Source organism: Eptatretus burgeri, chromosome 3 (assembly GCF_056783735.1).
Source record: "Eptatretus burgeri isolate ZD-2024b chromosome 3, Ebu_testis_v1, whole genome shotgun sequence".
Lineage (NCBI taxonomy): Eukaryota > Metazoa > Chordata > Myxini > Myxiniformes > Myxinidae > Eptatretus > Eptatretus burgeri.
The window spans coordinates 3,508,400-3,528,399 of NC_140963.1; the positions used below are offsets into that span (position 1 = coordinate 3,508,400).

The 20,000-nt window shown below is 43.5% G+C and overlaps 1 protein-coding gene across 1 annotated transcript in view; it reads left to right on the forward strand.

Moving 5' to 3' along the window:
* Nucleotides 1–20,000, forward strand: part of LOC147029305 (uncharacterized) — a 415,972-nt gene that overhangs the window by 98,239 nt on the left and 297,733 nt on the right. Inside the window, exon 12 of the mRNA XM_085872263.1 lies at nucleotides 1,057–1,110. Coding sequence (XP_085728389.1) covers nucleotides 1,057–1,110 — 54 coding nt within the window. The remainder of the gene's footprint in view (nucleotides 1–1,056; nucleotides 1,111–20,000) is intronic.

The window sequence follows — 20,000 nt, forward strand, 5'->3', positions numbered from 1 at the left end:
CGCGCAGGCATGATGGGCTGAATGGCCTCCACCTGTGTTAGATTTCCTTGTATTTCCTTGTATCACGGGAAGTCTCACTGTCGTGGTTGGTAATGAGCATCCCAGAAATCCCCCCAATGCTTAAGAAGTGAAAATGTCACCAAAGCATTACAGGAAACATTTTAGCCTCAAAGTGTGCACTGACACTTACCTGTAGACCAGACATGACAGAACACCTTTCCCCAAAGATCATTAATGAAGCAGTTGCGTTTTGGTTTATAATTGTCAATTTGGCATGTTAATTTCCCTGGAACAGGCTTTTAGTTCGAAGAGCGTTAAATCTTCTACGACTGGATCGGTTTTCTGAAGCTTCCAATCCAAATGCATGAGAAATGAATCCAGAACCTGTGGAAAGCCAATCCTATACACTCATCACACCACCATTGTACCCACAGATGTGTACTTTAGAATTTCCTCTTTATTAGAAATTTTGATCTCTTTGATGTGATTGATGTGTCACAACTAGGCTTGTTCTTCCTAAAAAAAAAAATAAAAAAATTCAAAAATATATATATACATGTATAGTTTAAACGTTGTCATCTGCTCACAAATTAGCATGGAAGGAGCTTGCTTTGGTCGTGCCTGACACGAGTTGAACCATTGAAAAATGTGAATTAACACCTGACTTCCTGTTTGAAATCCAACATGAAAGCCCTCACAATGGCACACATGTTGTGCACATGGATAAACTCTCTGCCTATCTTAGAAGTAAAAGGATTTGAAAACCTTTCAACCTCCATTTTGAAGCAATTTTATTTCACATCATTTCAGGATGCGACTGACTTTCCTGTATTTGAGAACATTTGTTGTTGCTTAAAAGTATGTTTGTACTTCAAATTAATATGTTGAACATTTCACGGACATTCACCTGTTTTTAGATTGTGACTGCTCTGTAAGTTTTAAATGATTAAATGGCTTCCAAGGACCTGAAATGGTCGTTGGTAAATAGTGCAGTGCATTCAAATAATGGTTTATAATACCTTTTTATTTTCTTTATTTTTAATAAACCCCGAACAGGGCACACCAGGACCAATGGGAGATCTTGGCCCAGAAGGCATTCAAGGAGGCAAGGTATGAAGTCACCTCCATCACTTGTATTTGATTTGTAAAAGGAGTGCAACACTCACAATGCTGCTTTCTTTCAAAGTTTGCTTCCATTTCATTCCATCATTGTCTTTTGTTATTCCTTATTCTTGCAGTAATAGTAGGCCTGGTGCTGACTTAAAAGTTAGGGTGGCTGGCTGAAGAGCTTGTCGGGGCGTTGAATTAACACCAGGTGGGGTTGATACAGCCCGACATCCTTCCGAGATCGGCGAAATGAGTACCAGTGTACTGGTAATAGGGGCACTGCATCAACGGCACAGCCACACCCCCAGAAAATGATGCAGCCAAGCAGTCACAGGCTGCAAATGAATAAATAAGTTAAATATATATATATATATATATATATATATATATATATATATCTATCTATAATGGTTCATAAATCCAAAATATGAATCAAATACAGTGTTGATAGATAATTTTCCATATGAGATGCATTTATGATTATCACACTCTTAATGACCATCGTCTCCGCAGGGCAGCTCACCAGATCACGGGATTGGGACAAAGCCTTTGGGACCCCCACTCTTTGATGATCAGAGGAAAACCACAGGGGAAACCTCCAGGGTCAGATTACAGTTTGGGGGGTTTGAGTGTTTGAGGGAATCTTGAGATTTGTGGGGTCTGAGTGCTTTAGGGAATCCTGAGTTGTGGTATCGTCCTTGAAGGGCATCATGTGCCTTCAAGGGCATCGTCCTTGATGTTGCCGATGGATGTCTTGGAACTCACAGGAGGGCAAAGAAGAATTTTGTCTCTCAAGGGACACTGGAGACCATTGCCCAGAGTCGCAGGGCCAGGTTGAATGGCAGAGCTGAGCTGTACAGGGAATTGAGGCATAAAACTGCACATGCGCTGAAGGTGGACAAGGAGGCCGATGTGCGAGGAATCTGTGAGGGGGAAGAGCATCACCTGTGGTCAAGTGATTCTCGTCTTGCTTACAGGGGATTTTGTGCATTGTGTCCCTCCAAGCCCTTCCCTTGGTGTACTGCAGTTCGAGCGGAGGTTGGTGGTGTCGTGACATAGGAGTTTGAAGTGAAGGCCCACTGTGCCGGTTGCTTTGATCGGCTGTACCAGGATGATCCACCAGCCATTGAGTTGGATGTCACGGGTGTTAATCACCCCTCCCTCATGAGTGGAGTAGGCCAATGGGCCGAACATGTGCCTCGTAGTTGCAGCAGGTTGAGCAGTACCGATGGAAAGTGGACGCAGCGACGCGCGATTCCGGCACATGCTCCTACACCTGACCTGACCTGAAACTCTTCAACAAATTATCTGAATAAGTGTAAATCAGTCATTCACTGTAATTACCTATTTCGCTCTCTGGGTATTGTTGGACTTGTGTTCAACTGCAGGTAATTATGAGCAAATGCTTTGTTCTGCAAACATGAAGAATACTTTGAGACTATCCGTATTCTCATGAAGCCAATGGGAAATTTTAATATTTCCACCCTCCTCACTGGAGTTCACTTTCATGCAAAACTCACTTTTATGGAGTCCCATGACTCGATTTGCGTATTTAAGTGACAATACGTGAGATGTCACACAAGGTCTCTCTAATGTAGCAGAATGAATGGAAGTGCAGCATGAAAAGATATTGGTCAAGTGATGGTAAAATGTTGGACTCCCACAATGATATTCATGAAGCTGTGTTTTGTTGTGAGCAGTAGATGAGTAAATGCCATTAATATCTTGCCCACGGAAAGAACAGCCACTTTTTAGGGATAACTTTGGATGAAATCAAAAAGATGTAGAGTTATACCAACCATCATGGGAAGCAATGGGAATATGACGTTTTGGGTATTAACCCTTCATTGGGGAAACGAGGTCACTCGCCGTCATCGACAATGGCCTTCATCGACATTAGTTGCCTTCATCGACACTGGTTATCATCAACACTGGCCTTCATCTACACTGGCCTTCATCTACACTGGCCTTCATCTACACTGGCCTTCATCGACACTGGCCTTCATCGACACTGGCCTTCATCGACACTGGCCTTCATCGACACGATCATTCATCAAAACTAGGCCTCGACACGAGCCTTCATTGACACTTGCAGCCTTTATTGACATTCGCAGCCTTCATTGACACTGTCCTTCATCGACATTAGTAGCCCTCATCGATCGACATTAGTAGCCCTCATCGATCGACATTAGTAGCCATCATCGACACTGGTCATCATCGACACTGGTCATCATCAAAACTCGGCTTCAACACGAGCCTTCATCGACATTAGCAGCCTTCATCGACATTAGCAGCCTTCATCGACACTGGCCTTCATCGACACTGGCCTTCATCGACACTGGCCTTCATCGACACTGGCCTTCATCGACACTGGCCTTCATCGACACTGGCCTTCATCGACACTGGCCTTCATCGACACTGGCCTTCATCGACACTGGCCTTCATCGACACTGGCCTTCATCGACACTGGCATTCATCAAAGCTAGGCTTCGACACGAGCCTTCATTGACACGAGCAGGCTTCATTGACACTAGCAGGCTTCATCGACATTAGCAGCCTTCATCGACACTGGCCTTCATCGACACTGGCCTTCATCGACACTGGCCTTCATCGACACTGGCCTTTATCGACACTGGCCTTTATCGACACTGGCCTTCACTGACACTGGCCTTCACCGACACTGGCCTTCACCGACACTGGCCTTTATCGACACTGGCCTTTATCGACACTGGCCTTTATCGACACTGGCCTTCACCGACACTGGCCTTCATCGACACTGGCCTTCATCGACACTGGCCTTTATCGACACTGGCCTTCACCGACACTGGCCTTCATCGACACTGGCCTTTATCGACACTGGCCTTCACCGACACTGGCCTTCACCGACACTGGCCTTCATCGACACTGGCATTCATCAAAACTAGGATTCGACACGAGCCTTCATTGACACTCGCAGGCTTCACTGACACTAGCAGGCTTCACTGACACTAGCAGGCTTCACTGACATAAGCAGCCTTCATCGACACTGGCCTTCATCGACACTGGCCTTCACCGACACTGGCCTTCACCGACACTGGCCTTCACCGACACTGGCATTCATCAAAACTAGGATTCGACACGAGCCTTCATTGACACTAGCAGGCTTCACTGACACTAGCAGGCTTCACTGACACTAGCAGGCTTCATTGACATAAGCAGCCTTCATCGACACTGGCCTTCATCGACACTGGCCTTCACCGACACTGGCCTTCCCCGACACTGGCCTTCCCCGACACTGGCCTTCCCCGACACTGGCCTTCACCGACACTGGCCTTCATCGACACTGGCATTCATCAAAACTAGGATTCGACACGAGCCTTCACTGACACTAGCAGGCTTCACTGACACTAGCAGGCTTCATTGACATAAGCAGCCTTCACCGACACTGGCCTTCACCGACACTGGCCTTCACCGACACTGGCCTTCACCGACACTGGCCTTCACCGACACTGGCCTTCATCAAAACTAGGCTTCGACACGAGCCTTCATTGACACTAGCAGGCTTCATTGACACTAGCAGGCTTTATTGACACTAGCAGGCTTCATTGACATTAGCAGCCTTCATTGACATTAGCAGCCTTCATTGACACTTTCTTTCATCGGCATTAACCCTCATCGACAGTAGCCCTCATCGACATTATCCTTCATCAAAGTTGGTCCTCATCGACGTTAGTCCTTGTTGGCGCTTGTCCTCGTCGGTGCATGTCCTCGTCGGCGTTGGTCCTCGTCGGCTGACTCCGGCGTTGGTCAACTCTACCCTTTTTACACAAATAAAAACTTGGTCTCAAATTTTCAAAAACATCACACCAAATAGCTCATGTGGAGCTGTATATAAATCATGATGGACAGCAACATTAAGATAACTTGATGTGCTTTTACATGTATAAATAGAGCATTCGTAGATGGTGGACAAATTAACATAGTACATGAGAATTGAGGCTTGAATCGGGGTATCATAAGAAATAGGCTCAGAAGGGAATACCAAGCAGGACAGCCCGTGTTTGCTTATATTATCATTGCATCTTGATTATAATTTCATAAAATTACCTTTCTTACTCATGTCAACATGTATGTTTTATAACTCACTTGTGTTTATATATCAACACAATGCTGTGGAGGGCTGTCAGGACAGCTGACAGGTATGCACCCTCACCTCTGAGCGATTTAGCCTGAGTTTGAATCCTAAACCAGCCATAAACTGCCATCCCGCGTTTTACAAGCAGGGTGATTCATCATCGTGTGTGCCGTCCCTCGGATGGACGCTAAACTGGGTGTCATTTCTGTTGGCATTAGTTAGTTGATGTCAAAGATCCCATGGTGGTGTTCATGAGAAGTCGGTGATCTGTCACCATCACCATGAACAAATTCCAAATTCCTGCATCGGAGTAGCAACCCATCCAGGCATATTTATGTGCCGATCAGCCTGAGGATGATAAACAACCAATATGTGGAGGTTTACTCTTAGCTTTGCGCACTTACTTTTACATCATGGTAAGTGCATGTCACTGGTATGACTTGCGAGATGAAACGTTCCATCTCATACTTTTTATCAATATGTTATGTTATCACAAATTCTTGCTCGTTTTGGAATGTTGCATTTGCCACTTTGGTTTAAAATAATCTTTCATCAAAATTACAGCAAAAAATTTGACGGTGAGAAAGTTACGAACTGAACTATCCCTGCAATTCTTATTTTGAGTCGAGAGAAGTTTAGTCTTGGAGCATCATATGAATGCATTTTTTTTTTAATTTGCAGTCCAATGAAATAAAGGGGACATTGTGGTTTTCTGTGAAAAGCTGCTGAAAGTGTAAATCTGCCACATGATGAGTGGGTAAAACAGCCATGCTTTGAACAGTTTCTCTGCCCTTATGCCAAGTATCAGCCAGACATTCCAAGCAACAGACGTCCATTGTATGTTTAGCTCGATAAGAATGCAGATGACACCAAAAAACACAAACTGAGCATGAATTCCAAGTGTATTTACTGTCCGCTGTAATTGAGGCCAAATGCTATTTTTCTCACTCTGTTGTAAAGTGCTATGATGCTGACAAGCCGTTTGGTACAGATAATTTCAATCTCCTCATTTGGTTTTATATTGTTGTGGGCCGGGGTTCGGGTGAGAAGACCACCAGGAGGGGGGGGGGGGCGGGGCAGGGGAAGATATCTCAGGTTCCCACCACATTCCCCGGAATTGCAGGCCGTCGCACACAGATAATTCCATGACACGGCAGGTCGCTAACTGACCATGAACGCAAGTTAACTAAAAATAATCATGTGATCTAATTACTGAGGGGTACGCCCTCGGAACGCCTTGTTCGAACCAGATCACTTTACCGGATCAGATTCAGCTGAGCGACACTGCCAAGGACGTACCGGCTTAAAGGAATGGATCGTTTGGTATAAAGTCCTGGCTAGGTTAGGATACGGACCATGCTGGATCAATGAGATAAAAGACAAAAACGAGCTGGGAACATTTCTACAAAACGATTTATTACAGGCAGGCGAGGAAAAATATGTGGCACAATTAATAGTTTTTCTTGTTGTGTGTAAGTGGAGATAGAGAGAAAAATGAGGTGCAACAATAAAACAAGCAACTTACGAAAGCAGACACAGAGCAGAGTTACCCAGATATACCTTCTGCAATCTTAACTTAAGCGAAGACAGGTGGCATGACACACACACACACACACACACACACACACACACACACACACACACACACACACACACACACACACACACACACACACACACACACACACACACACACACACACACACACACACACACACACACATATTTTTTATATATATATATATATATTTTTATATATATATATATATATATATATATTTTTTATATATATATATATATATATATATATATATATATATATATATCGTGTTTAGCCCCATCCCTCAACAATGGTGAAGAATCACTTGAAGCAGTCAAAAAATTATTGGATCCAGATTTGGATCATCACCAAAATCGAATTGATTTGTTCTTGTCGCACACCCAACCGGTCCACCAAGTTTTTCTGAATCTGTCCATAAATTTTTGAGATGTCGCGCTGTATATCATCTTGGCCTGATCCCTCATTGGTGAGGAATCACTTAAAATATTTTAGTATCCGGATCCGGATCCTGACCAAAAATGGGCGTTGCTGCCCTTGATGCATCCCAGTCATTTGGCCTCCAATTTGATTCATGGAATTTCCTCCTCCTCCTTGTACGAGTTCTTAGAAACCTGTCTATGAGTGCACATGTATATGTACGTGTGTCGGTGTACACACACACACACACACACACACACACACACACACACACACACACACACACACGGAGTTTGAGTTATGAGACAGCAGGTGGTTGATTTGTATTAACTTATCTTTGTGCAAACAATTGTTTTTCACATTAAGTCTATGGCCAAAAGTCGACAAACATACTTTAAGTTAAGGGTGATTTGTCATTGTTGGCAAAATTGGCTGTTTATTCTCATTAAAAAAAAACATTGGTTTGTCATGCCACACTACACAAATGAAAATGTTAAATCAAAGTGTGAAACACCAAGACCAGGTTTTTCATGTTAACTTCGAATGGTAATTTGATCCTCAACTCATCATGGGCGATGCCACGATCCCTGTTGCTTCTGGAATGTGTGTGTGTGTGTGTGTGTGTGTGTGTGTGTGTGTGTGTGTGTGTGTGTGTGTGTGTGTGTGTGTGTGTGTGTGTGTGTGTGTGACAGAGAGTTGAAATGCTTACTTGAAACTTCCAACATGGTAACACTGCAATTAGTAATATTTATGGAATATTGGATCAACTCATGCATGCTTGTGATATGTATTCTGTGAGCTGTAATAGAACCAAGGTCTTAATCACCTGTCAGTGTTCCCTCTGTACGAAGTATCTCCTCGTGTGGTATGAAATGTTTGGAATCGATCGTCTACATTTGGATGTTTATTTTATGCACATCATTCCGTGATGATTTGTGTTCCTTGATTATCATGCACAATCACATAATTTAAGTAATTTCATCAGTTTTGCCAAGACGAGCATTTCCATGTTCGTTTATATTCAACCATCAGTTAAACTGGCGGGCTCTCTCAGGATGGGAGTACCTTCTCCGTTGATCGAAGCTGTTTGGGCCGGAGTACTGCACCAGAGAAAGGCTAAAGTACTTGCTCGTCTACTGGCCTTGGGTGGCCATTTAAAACTAAAGTTGGGGTTGGATCCAGAGGTAAAACTGAGTTCGGAACTTCGACTCCACCGATCGAGAGTTTTAGAACACCCCCATTTTTCAGTTTTTACTGAAAGTTTCAGCAGTTCAAGTAGAGTGATTAACTTGAAATGCTACAAAGCTAAGCGGTAAACTGCCAGAGGTTAAAAAAAAGTTTAGATTACCAAAGCTGAAAAATAATGTAAATTTCAGAGTTGTTAAAAAGGTCCTTTTCAGGGAACAAGTAATGGGTTAGCAACTGCAGCTGTTCTGCAGCAATGGAAGTAAATTAAGCCTTGAAAGTTGATGCAAACAATTCCTACAGGTGTCCCAACTTTTGTTGATTAGTTACAAACCCTCCTGATAAAAGCAGTGTTGGAACAGACTGTGTTGGCGCACCTTCTGGAGCATTATTTGGACAATATTGCACTGCAGGAAGTAGCACATTGCTTTCATAATGGCGAGAAAAAGACAATTTACAAAGGAAGACAGACAGAACATGATAACCCTTAAAAGTGTAGGTCTTTCCTTTAGAGAAATTGCAAAGTAAGCCAAGGTGTCAGTGAGTGCAGTTTCCTACACCATCAAAAGGCACTTAGAAACTGGAGGAAACTCTGACAGGAAGAGATCTGGCAGAACCAAAGCCACAACACAATCAGAAGACAAGTTTCTGAGAGTCAACAGCTTGCGTGACAGGCGGCTCAGAGGACAGCAGCTTCAAGCACAGCTTAACACTGGTCGAAGTAAGGAAGTCTCAGTTTCAACTGTGAAGAGAAGACTTCGAGCTGCAGGTTTGACAGGCCGAGTGGCAGTAAGAAAGCCATTGCGAAGATTGCAAAATATGAAAAAGAGGCTTGCCTGGGCCATGAAGCACCGCCAGTGGACCACTGAAAACTGGATGAATATCTGATGGACCGATGAATCAAAATTTTAAATCTTTGGTTCATCACGCAGGGTTTTTGTATGCCGTCGAGTCGGCGAAAGAATGGTTCTCGGTGTGTGACACCAACTATCAAACATGGAGGAGGAAGCGTGATGATCTGGGGCTCTTTTGCTGGATCCAGAGTCGGCGACTTGCACAGAGTGACTGGCACCCTGAACCAAAAGGGCTACCACAGCATTTTGCAGAGCCATGCAATACCCTCTGGTCTACGCCGAGTTGGTCAGGAGTTCATCCTTCAGCAAGATAACGACCCAAAACATACCTCCAGGCTTTGTCAGAACTACCTTGGAAGAAAAGAACAAGACGTTAGGCTTCAAATCATGGAATGGCCAGCACAGTCTCCAGACTTAAACCCCATCGAGCTGGTTTGGGATGAACTGACAGAAGGGTGAAAGCAAAGCAACCTACAAGTGCAACACATTTGTGGGAACTTCTGCATAGCAACTGTGTTGGGAAGAACTTTCCGAAAAATATTTGATTTCCATTGCAGAAAAAATGCCACGAGTATGTTCGGCTGTTTTATCTGCAAAAGGTGGCTACTTTGATGAGTCAAAAATTTAGATTTAATTTTGTTCAACAAAACGATTCTATGATTTATTTTTATCTGCAATTGTTTATTTGTTCTATGCTTTAATTTCAGAATACATTGAAACATTAAACTGCTTAAATTTCAGTAAAAACTGGAAAAATTGGGTGTTCTGGGGGTGTTCTAAAACTTTTGACTGGTAGAGTATGTGGGCCCAATAACTGTTAATTGTCAATTTTGGAGTTTCAGTGATATCCATGTTTGCTCCACGATAGTAAAATTGCTCCTTGTTGGTGATGAGACAAAGGTAAAGATGTTACGTTAGTTTATCTCAGCAAAATGAAAATGGACATACAGTACGAATGAAACTAATGGTTCTTTGTTCTTTGTATGAACGTGTCATTGTGCGTACTTTGTGCTTATCATACCGGTGCTTACAAAGGTGCAGGTTACATACCTTGCACTTATATGAACATGTACAAACACAAAAGCGGAATCCTTCGAGACTAATCGCACAATCCTGGGGATATCGTTGGTGTTTTGCAACGACTGGCACTTTGACATATAATCTCATGATGCTTTGAAAAAGAGTGGCATGAAATCTGCTGTCATGCACACCTGCTGTGCAGTGTGTCCTGAGGGTGGATGGAAGTTTCTATCAAAAAAACAAATCACTGCTCTGGAATTCCTATCACCCTTCTGTGGGACACGTTCAATCTGGGCAGTGTCTTGAACAGTGGAAGCATACGCGTTGAACTGAGTTTCCTTCCCGACACATTCTTACGAAGGTGAAAATCTTGGGAATGAACGAGCGAATATGATTTAACATGCATTTCAAGCACTTTCAACAAAGCTGTTGCATTGCATGATGATGGAGTGATCGGATTTCATGATGTTCATCATTTTCCCTGGATTCATTTTTCATGGGATTGCTTTTAAATAATGAATAAACTTGTTTGTATGTTGCATATAAATGAATAAAATTGTGCACCTCTTAAGAACGATGAGAGGAAAATATTCTGAAGATGTTCGTGCACTTGACGACATGATTGATTGGTATTTTGGTGGACTGCTGCACCTGGCCGTTTGGGCCTGCTCTGGAGGATTAATGAATCTTCAGAGAGTTCCTCATCAACAGAACTAGCACGTTGGCCGTGCCCGCATGGGATTCGAAACAGGGTAGGGGTGAAGGTGGAAAAAATGCAAATGGTGTCTTCTGTTATCGACCCTGCAAGCTGGGAGCAACAATTCAGATTTATCTCCACATCTGATACAATTTAAATGCTCTAATGCTGGCGAAGTGCTCCATTTGAAACCGTTTGTTCGATACGTGGAGCTTTTTGATGTCTTCGGTCCGGAATAAAAATTTGTATTGGTGCCAATGCCAGTGAGCAATTGCAAATTAATTGAAGGATAAAAAACACTTGTGTAATGGCAGAGGATTTATGATCAAAAATTGTGTTATCATCCAGGCTGAGCTGATGAGGATTAGAGAAGGGTGAGGTAAGGTGAGGGGTGAGAAAAGAAGTGCATGATTTGAGTGATGGCTGATCTTTGCTCGGTCATCTGCTTGAAAATCAGCAAACATGACCGCTCTGCATAGAAAAGGAGCAAAAACAGATCCCTGCAACGACAGACCAATCAGCCTTCTCTCACTCATCAGCAAGGTTATGGAATCCATCATCGCTTCAGACATTAAATCCTTCCTCTTCTCGAATAGCTTGATTTCCGATCATTAATTTTGATTCAGACCAAGTCACTCTACCCTGGATATGCTGCTTCTGCTCTCCCGACAATGGATGGAGGTACTCAATGCCGGACATGAAATCACAGCCATCTTCTGAGACATATCACAAGCTTATGACATGGTCTGGCACCCTGCCCTGCTCACCAAACTCTCTTCCTATGGTATCCAAGGCCATCTCCACTCATGGCTCACAGACTTCCTCTTCTGTTGCGGCCATGTGGCCCGAAATGGAGTTCTCTCATCCTCTCTTCTTTTCCAGGCTGGAGTTCCTCAAGGCAGTGTTCTGGGCCCTGTTCTTTTTCTGGTTTTCATCAATGATCTCTCCGACTTTGGAAAATCCTCTTTATCTCTTTGCTGATGACCCCACCCTCTGTCGTCCTATCTATCATCCCTCAGACTGACAAGCTGCAGCTTCTTCACTCTCCGCAGATCTGGATAAAATCACAAACTGGTCCAACACGTGGAACATGTCTTTCAATCCTGACAAATCTCACACCCTCACTACGTCTCTGAAAGGACCGTCTGAAACCACCCCCCACCCCCCCCCCACCATCTACTTTCTCAACAATCCTCTGGAAGAAGTCCTTTCTTTCAAGCTTCTGGGTCTCGCTATCTGACATGATCCTTCCTGAGAAAGCCACATTTCCAAACTGGCCTCCAAAGCCAGTCGCCAACTGGGCATCCTCCGTCGTGCAAGGTCTTTCATTGGCCCACCTGAGCTCCTGACCACATATAAAGCTTTCCTCCGCAGCCTGATGGAATACTGCTTTCCCCTCTGGGCTGGTGCTTCTGCCTCACGCCTTTCTCAGCTTCATGCTGTGGAAACCAAGGCATTTTGGATCATTGGTATCTCCTGCGATGAGGCCGAGTCTTTGGGTCTCTCACTCTCTCACTGCAGGCACGTCGGTGGACTTTCTATCTTCTGCCATCTCCTCTCCGGCCTTGCCCCTGCTGCTCTGTCTGAGACCCCCTCCCATATTTCCGCAGGGCGCTCAAGGTAGGCCACCAAACCCCTTCTGGGAAAACTACCAAAATGAAGAATGACTGCTCACCTTCACTCTTTAATTCCTCTTTTTTTTCCTTGTCTTTGGAACAAACTCCCACACTCTTCCCTCCAGGTGTTCAGAACAGCTGTTCAGCACCATCTCTTATCTTCCCCCATGCATACCCATGATATTTTTTACCCCCACTAATCCACCCCAAACCGAGCTCTTTCAAATTCCCTGCTTTCCTTCCTGAAAGTCGCTGTCACGTAAGGACCTGAAAGTCCCTGTAGTGTCCATCTTGTTTACCGTGTACCCTTCCCCATCCCTCTCCGTTCCACAGATCTAATGTCTCTGTTCCCCACTATTTTGTGCTTCCCTCCCCTGCCGCTCTTGTCTCCTGCTCCCCTCGTTGTACATTCTGTGTGTTAGCTCTCATACGAGCATTGACAGTGTATACAAAAAACATCTATTCACACATACACATATGTACTGCCAACAAGGTAAGCTGCATTCTAGTTTATGCTGATCTTCAGTGGCAATATGTATCCTGATGTTTATTCCTTGTTTACTTTTATACCCTCTTTTTTAATGACCCCACATTTTCTTTTGAAAGAGTATTGTGTATCGGTACACTCTCAAATTCCAGATTTCTTACTTATTTATAACTTGTGGAACTTGTAGAGGAAATGTGTATGCGAAAGTGGCAAGACCCCCAGAGTTTTAATCATGTGCACATTGTGATCTCATTCGTGTGGTTTGATTGGTGGTCGGGTGTAACGCCAATGCAGTGCCACCATAGATTCAAATGGGAATTTGGAAACTACAAAATGTACCATCACATTGTTTTCAAAAAGGTAATATCCAAGGAAATGTCATTGCTCAAGTGTCATATCTGCACAAAAGTTTTTTTATATTTTACTTTTTTTTTTAATAACACCATAAACATCCCAATTTACTGTGTAGTGTTTCTCTTTTGAGCATTGGCCTATCAATCCAAGATTGAGTCGCAAGTATGCAAGACTGAGATAGGCTGAACTAACATAAAATCTGCATGACAGGTGGCTCTGAGCAGCATTTCCCGAGATAGGAAAGCTCTAAAAAGGATCTGATGATTCAAACCAGGTGACTGTGGCCATTCAACACGACCTGTGTAAATTCCACCCAGATGTGTAGCATGATGGTATTTTATATTGCTCACTCTCAGCGTGTTCCTCGATCTGTCACTGTTTATGAACAATCATTGCGCATAGAATTTGATATTTCTTGCAGAGTCAGGTTCATGTGATTGCGGAATAAAATTGCATGAGCTAACACACAATGAATGGAATAAAAAGGCACTTATTTGCAGCCAGGCTTCAACGTCGATTTCAGAGCAGGGATGTGCGTATTCAGGTGGTGCATCAGAAAATAATTTAAAATGAAGACTTACATCATTCTCCAGTACTTTACTTGTGAGTCATTATATTTGTCAAATGAGTCATTTCTATATCTCGACTGGCTCATTTACTCTTGAAGTTTAGATGTCAAGTATCGTGTAAAACTCCTGTATATGAATGGAGATTGCAGGAAAGTAACATGCTACCAATTTTTTTCTATCAAAATGCTTGCTTATTTGTGCCTTGTCAACTGCCACCCCATTAATGTCTGTTGTCAGGATATCTTCCAATATCCCTTTGTTGGCGAGCTCTTCCACGTATTAGCCATTCGTCCAATGGGATGGTGCATCGATAATGTACTGTCGCGTCGAAAGGGTCCATTAACATGGTCACTCTGAGCTGGAGGTCTGAAAAATGCCTCCGCAGATCCTGGAGTTGTGTTGATAGTTACTGCGTTCAAAATTACTTGGATTCCCCAAGGTCCACCCAGCAGAGCCAAAAACGGTGGTGTTTGCCTGGGACTGCAGGAAAACGGGGAAAACGTTTTCTTTGCAATTATTATTATTTCCTATGGAGTTTGTGGATGCGAGTTGCATCATTGCTGGAAGTGTGGCTGTGCCGCTGATGCATTGCCCCATGTTTCCATTAAGCTGGTACTCATTTTGCTGACCTCGGAAGGAGGACAGGCTGAGTCAAGCCACCTGGTGTTATTTAATAGCACCCGAAGATCTTAAGCCAGCCACGTTAACCATTAAACCAACACCAGGCTTTTTATTTACAATTAAAATGGTTTATTAAAGGTATACGGGAGGGGAGAGACGAGATGTGAATCTCGACTGTGAAAGGAGCCGTTTGTAAGTTCCACTAATTGGTTGGACAGTTCACCTGACTCCACCCACCATTTGTATACTACGGCCCCCATGTCGGTGCTTCCTGCTATGCGAAGTCGGACATCTTCAGAGCTGTCATATTCACAATCGCCATGCCCTCCCCATAAGTTTTCCCTTCAGGGTAAGACAACCAAAGTGACAGCTAAAAGATTTTGAGTCGATACAGTGCCTTCAGGGAGTAATCACACACCTTGACTTTTGCCACATTTTGTTGTGTTGTAGCCTGAATTTAAAATGGATTAGATAAAAAAAATTGTCATCGATCCACACAAAATATCCCAGGATGACAACGTGAAAACATGTTTTTAATTTTTTTTTACAAATTTATTGAAAATTAAAGACAGAAATATCTAATTTACATTAGCATTCAACCCCCTGAGTCAACACTTTGTAGAAGCGCCTTTAGCAGCGATTACGGCTTCGAGTCTTCTTGGGTATGTCTGTTTCAGCTTTACCCATCTGGATTTGGTGATTTTCTCCCATTCTTCCTTGCAAACTTGCTCAAGCTCTGTCAAGTTGGATGGGGAGCGTCGGTGAACATAAATCTTCAAGTCTTTCCACAGATTCTCAATGGGATTCAAGTCTGGGCTTCGGCTGGGCCACTCAAGGACTTTCACATTCTTGTTCTGAAGCCATTCCAGTGTTGCTTTAATTGTATGCTTGGGGTCTTTCTGTGAGAATGTAAATCTTTGCCCCAATGTAAGCTCTTATGCACTCGGAAGCAGGTTCTCTTCAAGGATTTGTCTGTCTTTGGCTCCATTTATTGTTCCATCTGTCCTTACAAGTCTCCCAGTCCCTGCCACTGAGAAGCATCCCCGGAGCATGATGCTGACACCACTATGTTTCACGGTAGGGATGGTCTTGGATGGGGGATGAGCTGTGCTTGGTTTCCGCCAGACGTAGCACTTTGCATTCAGGCCAAAGAGTTCAATTTTCGTCTCGTCAGACCACATAATCCTTTGCCTCATGCTCTCAGTCTTTCTCATACCTTTTTGAAAACTCCAGGGGTGCTGTCATGTCCTTTTCCTCAGGAGTAGCCTCCGTCTGGCCACTCTTCCATAATGCCGAGATTTGTGAAGTGCTGCAGAGACTGTTGTCCTTCCGGCAGGTTCTCTCATCTCAGCCAAGGAACTCTAATTCTGTCAGTGGTCATTCGGTTCTTGGTCACCTCCTTGACCCAGGTCCTTCTTGCCTGGCTCCTCAGTTTGGTTGGACAGCCAGCTCTAGGGAGAGTCTGGGTAGTTCCATATTCTGCTCATTTCCTAATGAGGGAGCTCGCTGTCCTCTTGGGAACTTTCAACACTCTAGAAATTATTTTATAACCTTCCCCTGATCTATGCTTCCTCACAATTCCATCTCGGAGTTGTACGGACAGTTCCTTGGACTTTATGGTCCAACTTTATGGTGTTTCTGTTCTAACTTGCACTGTTAGCTGTGGAACCTTATATAGAAAAGATGTGTTTCTTTTGAAATCATGTCCAATCAATTGAATTGGCCACAAGTGGACTCCAATCAAGTTGTGGAGACATCTCAAGGATGCTCAAAGGAAATCGGGTGCACCTGAGCTCAATGTGGAGTGTCGTAGCAAAGGGGTTGAATCCTTGTTGATGCAGACATTGCAGCTTTTCATTGTTAATTAATTTGTAAAAATTTCTAAAAATATGTTTGACAGGTTGAGGTCAACCCCACCTGATGGTAATTCAACGGTTGATAGGGGATCAAACTCAAGACTCTCAGGTCCCAAGCCAGCCACCTTAACCGCGAAGCCAAGAACAGGCTTTTTCATACTGCACAACTTAAATTCCAATTATTTATTCTGGAAACTCCAGTAACTGCTCCATTTTACAGTATAACAAAGACTGCAGTACATCATTATTATCACCGCCACCAAAGGTGGACGAAGCTTATTTTTGCACCCTTGTCTTTTTGTTAGTCTGTGAGCAAGATATCTCAAAAAGCTATGGACGAATTCGGACGAAACCTGGTGGAGAGGTTGGGTGTGTGACGAGGAGGAACTGATTAGATTTTGGTGAAGATCCGGATCTGGATACAGGAATTTCAAAATGATTCTTCACCATTGAGAGATGGGGTCAAAAACGATGCACAGCATGATGTCTCAAAAAGTTAGGGGCGAATTCAGACAAAATTTATTGAATGAGTTGGGTAGGTGACAAAAATAACCTGATTAGATTTTGGTTCAGGTCCGGATGCAGTTCCGACATATAAGTGGGATACAAAATGTAAACTGTTCAGCATGGCAGAAGTATGTGCTGTACCGAGTGCCGTTCTCGTTTCCTCTTTGGATTACTTGGTTTTGTAGTTTATGTCTAATGATAACATTGTAAAGCATATACCCGTACTGTACTGCATGCTTTATCTATCTATCCAAATAAGTGTGTGTGTGTGTGTGTGTGTGTGTGTGTGTGTGTGTGTGTGTGTGTGTGTGTGTGTGTGTGTGTGTGTGTGTGTGTGTCCTCGATAATTCCAAAACTATGAAACCTTGCAGCCTGAAACTTCGCATGCACATGAAGGGTACTCCAAGGAAGTGCAAGAGTGAAAATTAGGTGATTGGGTTAATTGAAATACCCCATTTTAAGATAATTAATGGCCTTATTTAATTATATCCTTTATGAAGGTGCATCCTCTGCCACCTCACTGTCAATGGGGTCTTAAGACATTTCCTGGGTTACCTCGCTGGGATCTGAAGCTGTCATGTTTTTTTGGACTGCCTTGACTTGGAACAGGCCGCAAAGATTTCTTAACGACAAAGTTTTGTTTTTCCACTTTCTCACTCATATCTTGAAATGCCTGATCATGAAAGCTATGGATCGCTGGCGACATAGCAATACTTATAAACGTACGGAGATGCCAGCGTTTGTGGCTTTATTTCATTTCTGCACATGCCATAACCTCGAGAATCTCTTCAACTAAGCTGAATTCCAAAATATAAGCTCCAGAATTGATTTTAGCAGCAGTGCCGACTGCTAAAGAAAAAGTGTTCATTTGTACAAATTCGGACATTTCTTGGGCATTTCCAGGTGTATTGTTTTATTGATGGCAATTGGTAATCGCTTGCTAAGCCAGGAATTCTGTTGGAGTGCTTGCTTGAGTGCTTAAGCCACTTGCTGAGTGCCCTACAGTGAATCGCGGTACAGTTCGTGTCTCGATTGGGATGTACAGTTGGCAGGTATGTATACAGCACACACAGACGTATATATGGGTACATTTGGATCTGTAGGGACACTGCGAGGGAGTGTGTGCATGGCAAGCCTGGTATGGGTGCTGTGGTGGCAAAGGTTCATCCCATATCTTATGGAGGTTTTATCAGGTTTTCCTTTGTCCTTGTGACTGTTTCTAAAGTAATTGGTTATTGGATTTGCTTTTCAAAGGTTAAATGGTTTCTCTTTGTGAGTTTTAAAGCAAAATATATTTGATAACACCTGATTTCCCAGCTGTTTGCCGTATTAGCGTGTTTTCTAAATTTCCGAGCCAAATTTTTTTTCCACCTGTCACATGCAGCTGTTGAAAAAGAATAATGTTTGTGAACATCTCCTTGAAACGTCGAAAATGCAACATTGTTTTTATAACTTGTTTATCGAAATCCCCCCCCCCCCAAAAAAAAATGGGTGAAAGGTACTCAATGTTTTTGGGTTGTAAACAGTATGGACTGCAGTCAGTAATCACACTCACTCCATTCTGCCAAAATATAAAATAAAAAATGACCGTTTTTACAGCCATTTTTCCCTGCTGTGCAGGGGTTTGGCTTTTTCTTGAGGCAATGTTTTATGGCCGGATGCCCTTCCTGACGCCAACCCTGGTCGCCGCTTACGACACACAGGGATATGGTACACCTATTCTAACCGGGACATACACCGGGACCAGTACACTGGCACTCATTTCGCCGACCTTGGAAGGATGACAGGCTGAGTCAACCCCCTGGTGTTAATTCAGCAGCCAACGGGGCTTGAACTCAGGACCCTGGGATCCCAAGCCGCCACCCTAACCACTAAGCCAACACCAGGCTTTGACTCACTCCATTCTGCCAATTCCCGAAAAATTGCCGATATCGGCCAAACGTGTGTGTGTGTGTGTGTGTGTGTGTGTGTGTGTGTGTGTGTGTTTGTTTGTGTGTGTTTGTTTGTGTGTGTGTGTGTGTGTGTGTGTGTGTTTTGTTCATAAAGCATATCATTTTTTCTCTCTCTTTGTTCTGTCCTTGCTCTGTCCCTTCCTAATACAGTGCAGCACCCTCCCACACATATCTGTCTCTGTCTTTCTCTGTGTCCAGGCGATGATTATGTCCAGACGGTGTTTGTCTGTGGACGTGTCCAGACGGTGTCTGTCTCCAGAAGTGTCTGGGCGGGATTTATCGCAGGACGTGTCTGGGCGGGATTTATCGCAGGACGTGTCTGGGCGGTGTTTGTCTCTGGACATGTCGGGGCAGTGTTTGTCGCTGGGTGGTATTTATAGTATGACCAGTAGAAAGTGGAGTTCAGACATTATTTTGTTTCCATCCTCACTGTTATTCTGTGCAGAATCATTTTGATGAGACAGTACGAATCATAATTATTGCTCCACCGCATGTCTCCTTCCCTTCCCCTCACCTCATGCTGTCTTCCCTTCCCCCACCCCTCCTTACTATCCCTCCGTCCTCACCCCCACACCCCTCCTCGCTCCCCGAACCTCATCACTCTTCCCCCTCTCTCTCTCCACCACCCCACTTTCCCTCTTTCCCCCTCTTTTTCTCTCTCCCCCATTTAGTATTCCTGTCAATGAAGCGAAGGGTGGTATTTGTTCGTGTATCATATTTCAACAATTATCGTTCCATTTACCCTCAGGAAAAAGAACAAAGCAACATGATCATTTCAGAATTTGTCATATGAGCTGTGTGAAGCGTTTTGATTACGAGTATTCATGTGCTTCAGTTAAAATTATAATTATCAAAAGCAATGTGGAGGAATTGTTCTCAAATACCGTTTAATTCTTCATGTCAGCAAATCCCTTCATACTCTCCATAAATGTTTAAATTATTTATGTTTTGTTTATTTCAAGGACATCAAAAGTGCCTGCCTGCATTCCCTTGCACACATTTCACATTCATGAGCTCATTTTGCTTCAAGGGAGACAGAGTTCACAAGCACACTATTATGCCACCTGCTGATACCTCCATTGG